General features: G+C 45.6%; 1 protein-coding gene across 1 annotated transcript; it reads right to left on the bottom strand.

Annotated features, from left to right (window-relative positions):
* Window positions 1-11,625: 11,625 nt before the first annotated feature.
* On the bottom strand, window positions 11,626-14,801 carry RGS2 (regulator of G protein signaling 2). The gene is made up of 5 exons (XM_068416802.1): window positions 14,689-14,801; window positions 14,235-14,336; window positions 14,072-14,133; window positions 13,050-13,216; window positions 11,626-12,607 (listed from the first exon to the last, which is right to left on the bottom strand). The coding sequence occupies exons 1-5, from the start codon at window positions 14,799-14,801 to the stop codon at window positions 12,413-12,415; spliced, it is 639 nt and encodes a 212-aa protein (XP_068272903.1). The 3' UTR covers window positions 11,626-12,412.
* Window positions 14,802-16,726: the final 1,925 nt, after the last annotated feature.

Here is a 16,726-nt window from a genome sequence, read left to right as displayed (position 1 = left end):
CTGCTCGGAGATTTCTGGCAAGCAGACCATCAGCTCTAACAATCACTCAGCCCGATTTTGGTTTTTTTTTTTTAATCTAGCTAATCATATATTAAAGCTGTTGATACTTTCGGCCTCTGGATGATCCAGAGTGTAATTACAGAGTGTGCGAGGACGTGCTCCGTCTTGTTTGCTTTAGATCTGCCTCCTAGCACATGCCATCGGGTGCCAGACGCTTCCCGTACTGCGTGAAGCAAGGAGGGTTTGTTTTGGGTTGGTTTTTTTTTTAGCTTCTCTGCCTATTCGCAAAATTATAGACAGGCCCCTCTGCCACCCTTTTTCTCTCATCTTAAACTATCAAACCCCCTCAAAACTGGCTGTTGGGGAACAAGGTGTGACGTCCTTCCCAAGGACAGACCCCCCACTCGCTCCTGGCCCGGCAGGGAGGTGAGCGTGGATCTGACATCGCAATCCAGGTGTTCCTGCTTGTCGTCTTGTTCCCGTGGGTTTTTCCGTGGGAAGCAAATCTCTGAAAGGGAAAGTTGTCCAGTGCAGTAATGCGATTTCTCTTAAACACTCGCTACTGAAGGCAGCGGGACCCCAGGGAGCCAAAATTGCTGTTGAAGGCTGTTCTGAAGTTGCCTGAGGATTTTGTATGTCTCTGTTTTCCATTTCCTCCCAGTAACGTATGGCAATAAAATAAGACCTGGTGTTAGGAAATTGCTCTGGAGTTAGCTCAGGTTTGTTTAAAATTTAAAGTGATTCCTGAATGTCTCTGTTCCTGGAACCGTACTCCAAACTAATGTCCATTTTAGCTTGATGTAATTCCCTGAATGGGCTAAACTAAGTAAGGAGAAGACAACTGGGTACCAGCATCTGAGTATTTCTATTCTGGACCGGGTACTGTGGAATATCTTATTCCCCATTAACTATTCCAGCAAATTCTCCTGTGAGGAAAATGCTTAATGGAACTGTGGAAAGAATTAAAAACCCCCTTTTTTTTTTTCCAGTAAACCGAAGTATCACTGTAACCTCATTGAATTGCTTCATATTTTCCCAGACTAAAGAACCAAGAAGGATATTTTGGACAGAAAAGTCAAAATTTCTGTTATGCTGACATTTATAAATGCCAGTCTTTATACCAGCCATCTCTTTTTTGCAAAATCCTGTACTCTGTTTAGATCAGAATTGTCTTTGGAGTGACAGGCCTAATTTTAGTTTGAGAAGCAAGAAAGGTAGAGCAATAACTCCCCTTTTGTCACAGAAGGGTGCCAGCCTTGTTGTATGACAGAGCCACGCCTAAGCCAGAGTGTATTTCCTCATTTCTTTAAACGTGTCCCCAAAATCTAAGCTATTTCACAAAATGAGGTTTCTCGTCTCGAGTTCCCCGCACATCCGCGCAGGGGAATGGGCATCTGACGAGATCTTCTCATCACTCACCTACTCCCCAAACTGTTCTTACCGAACATCGTGGCCATTTTTCAGGTAGCATTTCTCGGCAAACATCTTTCAGGAGGCAAAGACAGAAAGCTGCAGAGCTGGAAAGCTGGGGAGATCAGAGAGAAAAGCATTTTAATAAGCTGGGGCTGTTCCAGAGGCAGGGAGTGGGGTGGGAAGCGAGGGGCTTCCTCTGCTGCCGGGGCTGCCCCGTCACCCACCTCCACACCAGGCTGGCCGTGAAAACGTGGCAGGTTCTTCTACAAGAGTCACAGTTTAAAGTCACAGCTTTGATTGCAGTTTGCACATATGCCTAATTAACTCAAAATGAATGGCCCAGAACCTAGTGCAATGGTTATGGCCAATGATACAGAAAAAAACCTCCCTTTTATGTTCAGGCTAATACTTTTTTCCTAAGATACTGCTGGTTAATCCTGAAGATCAAGGAACGGTAAGCAAATCGAACAAATATTCTGCATTTGTTTCTTTTGCCCGTTCTTGTGGCTTTCCTACCACCCAGTATTGTATTTCTCCAATTTTCATGTCTTAACAGTTTCAGTTTAAAAAAAAAAAATTAAAATCTTCCTTGTTGTACTTTGCTGCAATCTTCCAAAATCCATGTACAGACGAGGCCTCAGATGGAGCAACAAGAAAGGATGAAGTTAATGCTTCTGTGGCTGATTACTTGGTTTCAATTTCAGGCTTTTCTGAGAGGCTGAACTCTCAGAATATCTGTTTATTCAAAACAGTTGTTATTTCATAAATATTATTTTAATATTACTAAGTATTTATATTTAATCAGTCTTTAAAGACAGTAACTCCTACCTAAGCACTAACTGAGCGGTAGAAAGGTATGATCAGCCCTTGAAGTAAATGGGATGTTTTCCCTTTGCACTGGATCTAGCTATTAATCCATAAACTTGGATATATTATCTAACACCAGTCAGAAAGAAAAGTGCTTCTAACCACCTACAGAGTGCATGGGTACCTCACTGTGCTTTATTTTGGGTCAAAATCAAAAGCTGTACCAGTTAGCTTTTTGTATCAGCAGAAATTAGGGCAATTTTTGAAGCTGAGACCTTCAAGCAGAGCTGTAGGTCTCAGAGGGCTTGATCCGCACCCTGAAAGCAGGCAAGACGCCATTACTGCTGGTGTGACTTGACTGAAGTGGTGTTGGCTGAGCTTCCAACACCAGCTTGGTTTCAAACAAACCCGGCTTCTTGTGAAAGGTTAATCGGAAATGTAAATGCTGGCTGCGTGAGGAAGCTTTCTGGAAAACACACGCCAGACGCTCCCCCTGGGAGGAGGGCGGCTGCTGTGGAGGTTAATGGAAGGAAAGTTGTGCTGGCGGTGTGCAGCTCAAGATGTGCCCGTCAGTAACTGGCAATCATTCGGTGACATGGAAAAGCTACATTATGAAGGCATTTCAAACCAGAAACCTGGCTCCAAGGTCATCTCACAGTTATATTCTGCCCCTTGGATCCAGCTTTTAGTGACCAAGGAGAGATTTAGTTCTTTTTGTAAAAAGATGACGAAGAAAAAAAGGCATCTGACGTAGCTGACTTCATTTACTCCTGCTGAGGAGAAAATATGGGTGAAAATGATTCCCTGAGTTTTGCAATGCTGCAGCGATGGCTGTAAATAGAAACAGTAGTTGGAGAATCAGAGAAGATTGCAAGAATAGAAATAATTATCATCAGACATCAGGGTCTGGGAAAGGGAAATGGTGTGCTACGTCAACTTACTCGAGTCTTGCGGCATTTCTGAAACTGCAGCCGGGGTCAATCACAGCGCTTCCTCGCTGGATCCTTATTTGCAAGTAATGTATCCCCTGCCTCCTTGGGAGAGATTAAACTAGGAGGTATGGGTTATTGATAAACACGTATGTACTCTAAATTTTCAATGAAGCTTTAGCAAGTTTTAGGTAAAAGTTGAAGCTGTTCAAGCAAGAACTGTTAAAGTTCTTGCTTTAATTGGAATTGGTTTGTTTGGCTTTAGTCAAAGTGTAAGTCTGGTAACTGCAGAAGAGGCCGTGCAGTCAATAACAACAGCAGCTTCAGCTGCTGCGGCTGAGTTGTGCCTGTTTCCAGTAAATCATTTTCTCTGTTACAGGTAGTGCGTGAGAGGGAGAGAATATTTATAAACTACACAGTAAGAAAGAAGCGTCAACAAACTAAGTTAAAACTAACCCTCATCTCAAATATACTGAAGAATTCTTGGTTAAGTCAGTCTGATCCTAACTAGGGAAGATATCACTGCTTGGTGGTGCTGAAATACTGTAGAAAGCAGCAAATTCAGCTGGCTACCTTAATCACTGGTAAAACTGGCTCCTGCTGGCAATGGATTTGTAACAAGGAGTTACTCAATCTGATATTTGCCATATAAAAATCTATACGGTACTTGGAGACAGTGTTCCCTATTCCATAACAGCATGGGTTTTACTTATTCTGGAAACAGCTCTCATCACTGGAAAGTCACTAAATACATGAAGATGTACTGCTGGAAGATATGAATTTGCATCACTGCTTTTCTAGCTCTGCCTGGAAACCAGCTAAGCTGCTTTTGGAAGACGATGTTGCTGAGAAGCTTTGTCCATTTACACTTTTGTCGATTTGCGTTATGCCCATGACTCAGATCAGGTCACATTGCCAATGTGCTAAAATTATTCTCAGGTCATAACTGAACCTTGGACCTCCCAACAAGGCTGATCAGTAGGTATTCAGGTGATCTGTAATGTGAAACCATCTATTGGCTGTTAAACCAGCCAACGAGCCCTTCTCTTTCTTAATGACCGACCCAAGATACCCCTTCCCTATTTGGGCATCACCATGAGCGTTGCTCCCACAGTCTCTGAATGTCTCCTGATATGCTCCTATGTGACCGGTCTGGCTGGGTTATTGAGGAAGGAGGGGCAGAAGACCAGCAGTGCTGTTTCCAGATGAATGGCATTCCTTGCAAAGAGGCTGGTGATGTGCCAGAGGGAGGGGGAGGAGGAGTGCAAAGGGGAAAGTATGACAAAACAGTGACGAGGGACTTGAACCTTGAGGTTGGTCCGTCCCACCTGATCCCATGGAAAACAAATCCACGAAAAAAAGAAAATTTCCTGCCCGACCAGCTTGCTCATCCAGCTCCGCAGCAGCTGCACAGCTGCTGAATCAGATGCAAGGGCAGTGAGGGACGTGCAGGGAATGGGGAAGGGGAGGGAGCAGAGAAGCGTGACTGTCCCACTTCCCGGTAAAGCAGCTGCCGCTGGTACGTCATACTGAAGCGTAACATGAAAACCATATCCTTCGTTTGTCTGAGCAAAATTCCCTGAATCTCTGTTGCTAGCAACGCCCGGTGGAAAGCTCACCGAGGAATGCTGATGCTGTCCCAGCAAAGGCATATCCTGTGCCCTGTCAGTCACCGAGCGTGGCAGGGCTGGGGAGGATGTGACCAAACAGCTGTCACCCAGCTGGCGGTGTTGCTCAAGGTCCTTCCATACGCATGTTAACAGCATGTTGAGATTTAAAAAAAGCTACCCAAATGTGGCTGGTTTTGGTAAACTGCTATTAGAATAACTCTATGTATCCATTTGTGGTTATATCAGTTCTACAAGTGGATTGTTCCAGGAAAAAGTAATTTGGGCCGTATCAACTCCCACAGGCACCAGCTACACTCTGTTGTCAGTAAAGCAGCAAAGCAGCTGCATTATTTGTGTCCTTGGGGAGTGCAAGCAGTGATGCTGCTGCCAGGACCCCTTGATCTGAGGGAGGGAATATTTCCTATCTGCTGGCAATCTGCTATCAGCTACACCCACGCTTCCTTAGTGGCATTTCATCCACACTCCTCTATTGTTCGTGGCACTAAAACCTCATGCAAACCCTGCAGCTGACATGTTCTTTGCCTGTAAAGAGTGCTTTGTTCCCCTCCTATTTGTTTGTTTCTGGTGGAACAGATTCCCAGTCCTCCCGTTGCCACCAGTAGCACCTGCCCGAGCCCAGCCTTCCCCCCAGGCCAGCCGTGGGGCCAATGCTCCACCAGCCTGCACTTACTCAGAGGAGCTGCTTCTGTCTTTGGACATTATTTCCTAACTTGTCACCTTGTTAATGACTGCCATCATCATTAGTCACTTACTACTTCCTAGTGGAAAATACGTTCAACAGGGACTCCCCTCCGAGCCTGTACTCATTCTGCCTGCTCATGTCCAAACAGGGGATGACTGTCCCATCCTGAGGCTGCTGCTGAAACCTTCGCTCAGTGGTGATTCAGGGGCTGCAGCAAACGCTTGGCAGGTTTGTCCCCCTCGCTAGTGGCCGGCCAGTCCCTGTACAATGTCCTGCTTTGACCATGCTGCCTGCCATGCATCTGCTGTGATGGAAATGCTCTGTCTTCTCTAGGGAAGACACTTCCCACACCAAGGGCGCGTCTCTTCAATCCCAGTGCGCCTTTAATTATGCTAGACTGCTGGGCTGGAGTCGTACTGCTGTTCTAAAAGCATGCCGGTGACTGCTGGAATGGTGTTTCAGAGAGACTCACCTTTCTCTGAGGTTTCTAGGTGCTACTTTTGGGAGCTGGCTATTACAGCCAGCTAATAGGCATACTCCCTGCTTTGCTGTTTCAGTTGCAGTACGTTAACTGAGATCTTCTGGATGCTCTAGATTGGTATAATTGCTCTGCACAAAGCTGAAGATCTCTATTTTATATTTCCTAATATATCATTCTGTCTTTTAAATTTGTCACTTAACTAAACAGTGATTTGTTTTCCCCACCTTTATCGCAGAGCGAGACAGTGGTGATTAACCTGCTGATGGACGTAAAGCTCCTTGCTCAGAAGACACTAGAGAAGGGCTGGAGGTATCCATGGCCGCTGTGTAAGACTGATGTCCCACTGAGCTGGTTCTCTCTCTGCAAACTCTTAGCACTGCAGAGGGCACAAGTTCAGCGGTGTACTGGGATTATTTGACACCAGATCCAACACCTTGCTCAAACCCTTGACGGACACCGTAAAAAAACAGACTTTGCTCAACTAGGCTTTACATAATAATTACTCTGGGTTAAATACGACAGGAACGTTGCAGGGCAGGGGCATTAGCTGGGGTGTGGGGTACAGCCTGTAGAGTTGCTGCTTGGTGCTCCTTTCAATACCAGACATCGTAAAAATGCAGTCAGTGGGATCATGTAACTGTGTCACTCCACCCTGCCCTCCATAAAGTTCTGTGACTATCTGATCCTAAGGTCACAGCTGATCTTTTCCTCAGCTTTCAACTGTGACCCATTTATGCTGTGTGTTTATCTGGCATTTTCATCTTGAAGGGCTGCTGCTGAGTGAGCTGACCTCTCCTTTTGAAAACAGAAGAACCCTGCTCTGAAACCCACCAGCCTGCAGGGAGGATGAGCGGCACAAACAACGTTTCAGCCTGCCAATGGCACTGAAGGTGGCTGGAAGAGTCCTGGCCTGCCCGGCAGTCATTCCTTCCCTTGCTCGGACGCCTGGTCCCAGCCCACAGTGGGTATCAGGGAAAGTAAACAGCAGGAACCAACCGCAGCCAAGTCAGGAGACAGCTCAACTTTGCAAACAGACGTATTCAGTCTGGGCGGATGCCAGGGAGGGCAGCCACACACGACAGATAATCTCTCTGACGCAATATGAAGCCTGCTGAGTGCGGGGGAAGTCTCCAACATCTGCACATGCCACAGCTGCGATGGCCCCAGGATGGTGGGGATGGCTCCCCCCAGCCCCCTTTGCCTCTGGAGCTCAGCCCCATCAGCTCCGGCTGGTCCCAGCAAAAGGGTTAATCCTGCCAGCCTTTAAAAGCAATAATTGAAACAGGAGGGTGCTAGCACAGCTCCTCGATGCCCCTCTGCCATGCGTGTGCCCTGCCATGCTCCTCTTATTTCGATTTCCCTGGGACACCCACAGAGGCGAGGGAACACACCAGCTCAATAAACAGCCTGCTCTGCCCCTGAGTGTCTTTTCTATATAGGACAGCCGACTTTCCGAGCCCTATAAATATTATATTAGTACCACGTCCCCTGAAAGCCCAAAGTCAGGCTCCCATCCAAGAAGCCACAGAGCTGCACTCTGGTCTAAATCTGTAACGTAGAAACACAACTTATTCCATGAGATCCCAAGTGGGAAAACTGGCTGGGGAACATAAGTACTAATTTCTGTCAATTAGATTATCTTGAATGGAATATTTAATACTTTTAATGGAACATCATTTAATTGCTGCTCATGGGTACTTTGTAGCTGTTGGAAACTCTGATCTAAATGATTATGTTAATGAAAGCTTGCCAAAGGACTCACATTTTAAACTCCTACGTAGGATAACAGTGGGACTATTTTCCCTGGGTTTCTGTGCTGGCCAGCCCTCATTTCCCAGTTATGGTGCTCAGGGTACTACCAATTAGCACCTCTACAGAACTGTCCAAGGCTCATTGCTGAGGGTGTTCGCCACAAACCCCACTGCAGAGCCTCCTCAGAAATTCATACAGCTTTGGGGTCATGAGCTGATGGGCCCCTATGGCTAGCACAGTAACCCTCAGCAAAGGGCTCCTTTGTATTTGTGCCAGGGCCCTGAGGACACTAATGGCTTTAATTGCCCTGAGCAGCCCCACCTGGGCCACCACCCACACCTGCTGCCCATCGGCCACAGCTTCATTTAAGCTTAGCCTTGAGGACTATGTCCTTCTGAGCTGTGCTGTAGGTGCAATCTTACATTTAGCTTGCTTTCCTGGATGGATCAAGGACCTACATTGCAGGTAGGTTTGTCACCAGCCCTGTTGCTGGCCTGTCTCTGGGGTGGACCTTGGGCTGATGTTGTAGTCTTGTGTGGTAGTTTGTTTCTGGCACATGTGAGCTAAGAGGGACACCAGGTATTGCTGTGCTGGTGAGATGAGGAGGAACACTGGTAATGTTTTGCCACCTGAAGGAAGGTGAATTTGGGATGCTGTCCTAGGTTTAACCAGTTTTTCCTGCTTGAATCACGGTAAGTCAAATTTGCCTCAAAAAAAAAAATCCATGAAGATCCTAAAACTGCTTCTAAAGGTCACTTTTCTGCTCCACGCAAGTTGCCAAGTTATGAAGTCTCATCCAAGAAACCCTTCCACACACATGCGCGTGCCTATAAAGCCCTTTAAACCGTCATTAGCGTCCCCTTCTCCAAATAGACATCTGGAATTTCAAGAGGAAATGCAGATTTTATTTATAGTCTTAATACATTTTTCATCCGCAATACATAAATACACGGAGCAGGAGCACTGCGTTGCCTCTTGTTTACTCAGTGGCGTTGCTTTCCCATTTGACCGGAGTGGTGAGTCAGTATTGCTGTTGAGCTTGCCCTGTTCTCAGAGGTCCTCTCCAGCCTTTGGGCCAGAGGGCACTTGCCAAGGCTCAGCTGTTTTGGTTTTGTATTTTAGGAGATTACTTTACAGGTTGCCTTCTTGATAGCATGGAGGACTCTCCATCAGATTGCCTTATGCTGCAGTGTCAGCACAAGGCCTCCAAAACATTAGCTGTTGCCAAATCCAGACAGTTGAAACTCGTGACCCAGTTTCCTGAAATCACAAGATTGGCTTAGAAAATTAGATTTTTTTTTTTTTTTTAATGGCTGCATAGTCTTTGCTTTAAGTTATGGTTTTAGGAATTACTAGGGATACTCCGGTTGCAATTTCAAATTTTTCTTCATAATCATAAGGGTGAGAAAAGTTGTTTGTTTTTTTTTTTTTTTGTGATATGAAAGCAGGGGAATCACTTGCCTGTAGCAGCCAAGAAAAGCACCATATATTGTGAGACTGTGGTTTAAAGTGTGGTACATGGACAGTTAAAAGTTGCCTTTATTCCGGATTTGCTGGTGTCTTTCAGCAGTTCTAGATCCCCAGATCTGGAACTCGGTGCATGAACTGGCATTGACTTCCTGGGATCAGCCAGGACCCACTGTGCAGTGGGAGGCTGTACCAGCAGAGCTGGGGTGCCTTCCTACCCCCTGCCCTCTGGACATGTCCTCTTCTCACCATCCTCAGGTTTTCTGTAGCAAGTCCTTTCTCTAAAAATGCGAAGCTTGTTTACAGGCTCGTTCAGGATCTGTGCTCCTCTGCAGCCATGGTTCCTGGGATGTAGTTACCCATCGGGATCCCTTCTCCTTGTTTTCCTGCCAGGATGGCTGTCAATAGGGACATGGGCTGGAGCTGCGCTACAACCTGATGGAAGCTTAAAAAAAGGACTGTGCTCCTGGTGGGACCAGGGCAGGAGGGTGAACGTCCAGCCGGGCTGGGGAGGAACGAGCGGTTTATTACTAGTTGCCATTGGATACTGATACCAGAGTACCAACTTCAACCGCAGTGTAAGGCTGCCCAGAGTATGGAAGGAGCATCTCTTAAAGCAATCAGTGTGTTTGTATTTCTCCAGGAAACGTTCATAGCAATCTTGCAGTGGTTGCAGCACTCCCCATGTGCCTGTACTGCCCTTTTTTTTATGGTGAAGCTTACCCTGGGAGTCGGGAAAATGGGGATCATATCACAAACTGGAAAATCAATAATTGGAAGGCATGTTGTGTGCACAGATGTGTTGCATCTTACTAAAAATACATTTTTTCTATTTTTTTTTTTTCTGTTGATACACCAAACAGTTTTGCTGCAAAGCTTAGCCTTGAAGCCAGGGCTCTCGGACACTGCAGACAGACCCCACCAGGCACTCGGCATGCCTTGGCTGGTTTGCTACCCTGGTGGCAAGCTCTGTGGCAGCTATGGAGCTGCCTGCACATACTTCCTAAAAAACAGCGGTCATGATGCAAACCTTAAAAATACCCAAGAACAGCCCTGGGGCAGTGATGCCCTGCCTAATGGCCCCACCTAATTTCCCCTCTGAACTACATACTGTGCTATAAGTAGTTCTGGCACCTGCTGAAACTAGAAATGTTTCTTTCCCTGAAACCAGACACCAGCAGTGGTTAATTGCCATGTCCCAAATTGGCACAGATTAATGCAGCTTCACTGAAGCCTATGAAGCTTCACGGAATTATTCCTGCCCTGGCTCTGAGTCATTAATAGGTACAGTTCTGGCTATTTTTAATGCTCTTCAAATTATTTCATTAAATTACGAAAGCAACATCAGCCCAAATCTGTTTTTCCTGGTTGGAAAAAAAATACTTTCTCTGTTGCAGTAAATTATTGCGTTCAGTTTTTCTTATGTTAGCTTTATGTGGACTTAATCGGCAAGTTTAGCTGTATGAAAGCGCTTGCAGCCCCAGAAATGGGGCTATAGCAAAGTAGGGTCTGTACCAAATTTGATTCTTTCTGTGTATAGAGGCAGTATAATAGATATACCTATCTGGGTGTATGTACATATACACACTGCTATATAACCTACAGTATCTATATACATGCATGAAGTAGTTGCTTTGGAACAATGTTTGGATGTGTAATTGAAGTGGCAAATCCTGTAGTTAGGATTTTCTTGATGCTTGGAGAAGTAGACCGTTATAGAAGTGACTGCTGTGGATATATGTGAACTAAACAATTCAAGCTGTAACCTGAGGAGTGGAGTCAGGACCTAAACAGAGCTAGAGTTCAGACAAGTCACAAAACTAACAAATTGGGGAGTGTTTTGGAATAACTGTTCTTGGATGTTGTCAGTTAGAAAAATTGACATGGAATAATGATGACCAGTAACTTCCCCCTCAGAAGCACTCAGCTAGCAGGGAGTCAAATGCTTTTACTGTAATATCACTGCTACTGGCTCTGCATGGGTTTTACAGCCTGATACTAAAGCCCTCCTAAGCCCTGTTTGAAGCAGAGGTCTTGAGCAGGAGCAAGGGTACTGCTCATGCCTGTGTTCCAAATAGCATCCTGTGACCTCCAACAGCAAAGTCACCAAAGTCAGTATTTGTCCAATACTGCTGCTTGTGGCTGCTTCCCTGGCCTGGTGCTGCTTTCTAGTTGATCTTGTCATGTGTAGCCATACATGTGCCTTGCACTGTCTTAGAGACTGGTTTTATGGGCAGGTAGTTAAGACAGAGGATGCAATGGAATAGGTCTCCCCTGTTAAGCTTTTTATTTTTATTCTCTTAAAAAAACCCAAACAAAACACTTGCCTGGTAGATTAAGAACTAAAAGCTTTAAAATTAGCCCTCTTAAGTTCACACCCAGGACCTGCAGTCCCACTACTCTGGAGTTTAGTGCCAGATAGTCTATCTCTGTGTGCAAAACAAGTTAAGCAGCAAAAGCAGCTTTGTATCAAAATAGTTTATTAAAAACATTAAGAGACTTCACTGAAGCTTGCTGTCCTCAAGACAGAATTATGACATTACTGCAGCATTCAACACAATCATAATCCACATATAAATATAATACTATACAGCTCCTGTTTGCCTTGGCCAAGTTTTGCCCTCAGTCTGGCCTCACGCAGCCCCCCTGACACAACCCAGCCCTGCATACTTAGTTGCAGAACCTGTTCCTCTGGGAACTGAGTTAGATCCCTTCCTCGCTTCGAACTGCACAGTGCTGTCACTGTCTGGAAACTGCACAGAACCCCAACACGTGTCTTTGCAGCTAGGAGCAGTTTACAGAACCAGTGTGAACACACTGAGTGACTGATGACGGCAACACTGGTTGATGTTTAGGAAAAATAAATATGCAACCAATTACTCAAGTTGCCAGCACAGTGCAGCTTCTGTTTACAAGAAGGAAGCTCTGTTCTGACCTGCTGCATCGATACCGCAGCCCTGACAGAAGGACTCTTACACCATGCACTTTGGTTTAATGCATGGAGTCCCCTTTCACTGCAGCACTCGCAGAGAAGCACATCGCCAGCAGCTGCCTGGCACGCTCTGCCATCGCCTCTGATGCCCTCCAACAGCGTCACTCTGACATCAGCTTTGCACCAAAGTCAGTATTTGTCCTTGCACTGTGGCAAACTGAGCTCTCAGTATCTCAGTCTTTCAGGTCAGGATGCTGCTATGAGCTGTGGCTTGCTTCCTTGCTAGCTGTGAGGCTGCTTCTTGCTCTTCTCCATCACTCATGTCCCCTGGGATGCTCTGGTGATGGGTGTCTTCTTGCACAGCTCCTGATAGAACTCAGATTCCAAAAACCGTGGGTATGAGTTATTCTCCATTAAGCTGTAAACTCTCTTCTGTGCTGCACTGAAGCAGGTATGCGTGGCTTCTTGAATATTCTGCGCAATCATGTTCTTGGTTTGGAAGTCTATGTTTATCTGAAATAAAAAAAAGGACATTTACTTCTGAGAACTGAATTCAAGTAAGTATAATACACCATAAAATTTCTGAAGAGGTAAAAAAGGCAAGACCCTATTACTACAGGGTCAAATGAATGAAGTTTCCTTTAAGAAAATTCTTCTCTTATACAAAGTAATTCAGATGTACTGTCTTTCAGTGCTGAACTTAAATGTGTTACAGGTGTTAAATGCAGCTGTTGACTTTTCCCAGTTAAGATGGAAATTCTCTGAAATACTGCTTGTGCCATTTTCCAGCTTGGTGAAAAGGCAGTTAGGGAGAGAGTTACATTCAGACACAGCTATTAAGAGTGAGGTATCTATGCAGTTTGGCATCTGTATCTTAAAGTGAGTTCAGAGAAATAAAGAAAGGCTGTAAGAACTCATAGAACAGGGCACTTCTGTTTAAATCTGTTTCTGTTACCTCTTTGGGAGCTTCCTTTTCAATGAAGTCATTGTAGATTTTTTTTGCTTTCGATGTTAGCTTCTGAGGTGACTTGGTTTTCTTGAAGTCCTCGCAGGCCAACCAGAACTCGATGTTTTCCTCGCAGAACTCAGACTTCAGAAAAGCTCGGAAAGCAGCAAGACCATCTAGGGAAAGAAAACACATCAATTAACTATTTCAGGAATCTTGAATTTACCCATTGGTAAAATCTGTTTCTTCAAAAACATTTTGCTGTAGTTCTGGTCTGGTTCTTTCAGGGATATAGCAATAAAAGAAATTCCACATTTATGTATGCAAACAAATTAAACACTCTGACAGCTTGGCAGGCTTCACTTTGAGTTAGTAATTTTTTAGGTAAACACAAAAAATGAAAGCCATTTCTAGTTGGTATGTTCCCTTTTGTGATGCCTGCGTGTATATTAAAAAAACTCTCTCTAGATGAATCTCCTGTGTTAACCTCTACACTGGAGTAAATATTAATGACTGCTACAAACCTCTGGAATATTTTTTGCAAAGGAAAGGATGACTCAATTTCAAAGAGCAATGGTAATATTTCTTAGTCTTTTTGCTCTGCTGTTGACTGCTTTTCCTGTGTGGAGCTACAGTAAAACCCTGAGATCATTTAACTTGTGTTGCAGAATCCTTCCCAAGTTACTTGAATGCATTTGTTTTAGTTAAGCAGTGATCTCAGTGAACAAATGCTCTTTTCACATTTGGCAAAGCCAAGCTGATAGGTATGATTTTAACTACAAGGGTTACAGAAAAAATGCCACAATGAAGTATTTTTGAGGTTTTAGTATTACTTTACTTTTTTTTTTTAAAAGAGCACTTCTATGAATTTTAGCTTTGAACAGTTTAAAGCATTTAACTTTCATGACCAGAATCAAAGCTATTTACATCAGAAAGGTACAATGCTGACAGGCAAGGAAGCAATCTCCTACAGACATATAAACTTCACCATCCCTTTGCTCTTGAAGGTTACTTTATGAAGACAAACTTACATTTATTAGCAAGAAGTTCATCAAAGGCTTCTGACCACAGCTGGGCTTCTTCAGGGGAAGGTCTGCATAAAGAGATGGAGAACATTAGAGTCCACTGCTCAAGCTTTATTGTTTCTGTAGAACACTTGAGTTATTTAAACAAAGTCTCTTTCTCATAACTTACCTGAAGTAGGTGCGGTGCTTTCCCACTTTCTTAGATTTCATTTTAGTAGAATTGGAAGAGTTCTGCAGGAAGTAGCTCAGTCTCGTTTTCCAATCTTTAATGCTGGAAGAATGAAGAAGATGCATGTTAAAAATGACAACTCAAAGCTTTAGACACCAGCCCCTTTACTGCCAAAAGCTGCAAAAGTCTTCCAGGCATTGCTTTGCCAGTTCTGTACCCAGAGAGCCACTCAGAGCACCTGTCTGACAGCAAGAAAACTATTTTCCCCTGTCTTAAATCAGATTTGCCCCCTAGCCAAGGGCCAGCGTTAGCCAAGGTGCAGCTGCAGGTAGCCGAGGTGGGCAAGCTCTGCTCCCAGAGCCGGCCCAGCCCTGCAGCCCGCTTCGCTCCCGGTTCCAGGGCTGGAAGCCTCTCCCCGGGGACACCCGCTCCGCTCCGGGCAGCGGGAACTCACATCGTCCTCTTCATCCTGCCCTTCTCCGCCTCCTCCGCCTCGCTGCGCCGGCGGCCGCCCCGCTCCATGCGCCCGCCGCCGTGCTGCAGCGCCAGGAACACCGCGCTCTGCATCGCGCCGGCCGCCGCCGCCCGCCCCGCCGCCCTTATAGCCCTCGCGGCCCGGCGGGAGGGGCCGGCCCGGCCCCCCCGCCCCGAAGGGGAAGGCAGCGGGCGGGGCTGGGCCTGCGTCTGCGCTGCAAAAACGGGGGGGCCGGTTTTTCCTGGTACACCAGAATGGGGCAGTTTTGCCTTCCCGCTAGGACTGCGGCTCTTTATTCCTTTGTTTTGTTTTTCCTTTCTTTTCCACTCTTTTTTCTTTATTTGTCCCTTTTCTTCCTTTTTTTTCCCCTTTTTTCCCCCTCCTTCTCTACCTGCCCTCGCTAGCCCCTTCCTGGAAGGCCCTTAGCGGGCGGCCCTGCCATCCCTGGGGACGGGTGCCCGTCCCCGCGGCACTGGCCGAGGGGCTGCTGTCCTTTCAGTCACAAATGTACCCTCCATCTCTGCAGATTTTTTTTTTTCCCCAAAGGAAATACAGGTTTTTGAGTGTGGCCAGGACACAAAAAAGGATAAGGAAGGATTTAGCCACCTTTCTTCAAAAAAATGAAGTCGCCATAAATTTGAGTATATGGTATTTTTGATGTCCACCTCTCTGCTAACCCAGGCTGTTTATCACTTTCATATGCTGTCTGCATATGTGTTTTATCTCTGTCTAGTGTTGCCACCTACCAGTGAATTGTGTAAATTGCTCCCAGTACACGAAGCTGAAATGGCAATGACTTACTCCAGCCTCTGGCTTGTTGAAAAGGCCATGTGGCTCTTCTCAGCAGTGGCCAGCTGAAGGGTATCATGTCCAAAGAATGTGGACTTAGGAATCGTGGGTTTCTCTTTAACCTACACTGCTTTTCTGCTCTTTTCTTCAAACGTGTCTTCCTTTGCACAGTACTCTACAGCATGTGTTTTTCTGCCATAAAAAGCTTCATTCAGAGAGACTGATTCCCAAAACACTGCCTGACTTCGACACAACCGTGTAGCATCAGATGTCTGATCCTTGTAGGTAATCACCGTAGCCCTACAGCCTCTCTGCTTGTTGAATACACCCAAAGCTGTGCAAAGGTATTATGCTTTAAATGAGAAGTGTGGAGAAAATTAATTTCATTTAATTTGGGAAAGCATTTAAACAAGGATGCTTTTTAGTGCTACCTGTTGTAAGTCCTTTGCAGTATATATTGATGGATTGATAGGAAAAAAAAGAGTTCTGTCCTCTAAATTTTGCTATATTGTTTTCAATGATTGTTTTGCAACAGGTAGCTCTTAATCTTGTACATAGTACCTACATTTTTTAAAGGGAAATTAATACGTGGGTGTTACCATGGGAGAGAGGAAATGTGGAAACACTAACAGAGGTAAGGCTCTGAGTGCTGTAAAAGCATCAGTTCCAGAAACCTTATACTGGGGAACTTGCCAAAGAAAAGACGAGGGCAGACAGTGCCTGGGTGATGGATGGAGCTGTGCTGACTCGCTTCCAGGCACTTCCATCGTCACTTGCTCGGAGTGCCAGGGTCAGCGGAGCGGTGCAGCTGTGAGCGATTTGGGCAGGAGCTTGCCAGGAGCTGCTGAACAGGCTGTAACGTGCGCGAGGACGGGAACACTCTTTGCACGTGCGAAACTCGCAGCACGCAGCCTCCTGGTTGGGGAGAGCAGGCTGCCTTGCCTGGAGTAACAGATCGAAACAGCACTGGGCCTTACCCACAGTGGAGCCTCTGTAAAGGGTCAGATGCTCTGCAAGGAGAACAGTACATCCTCGCTTCCACCTGCCTTGTAGATTTCCCTATTTTCGATGCTGGTTTCAAGTTTCTTTCACCTGATTCTCAAAGTTGACTGGGAGGGAAATGTGCCCAAGAATAGTGGGAATTGGAAAACTTCAAAGTCTAGTAAGCTACAGTAAGGTTTGGTTAAGCATTTATATTTTGTGGGCTCACCCATAGCACACTAGAGAT

Source organism: Nyctibius grandis, chromosome 21, assembly GCF_013368605.1.
Source record: "Nyctibius grandis isolate bNycGra1 chromosome 21, bNycGra1.pri, whole genome shotgun sequence".
Classification (NCBI taxonomy): domain Eukaryota; kingdom Metazoa; phylum Chordata; class Aves; order Nyctibiiformes; family Nyctibiidae; genus Nyctibius; species Nyctibius grandis.
This window is presented reverse-complemented; position numbering and strand designations above follow the sequence as displayed.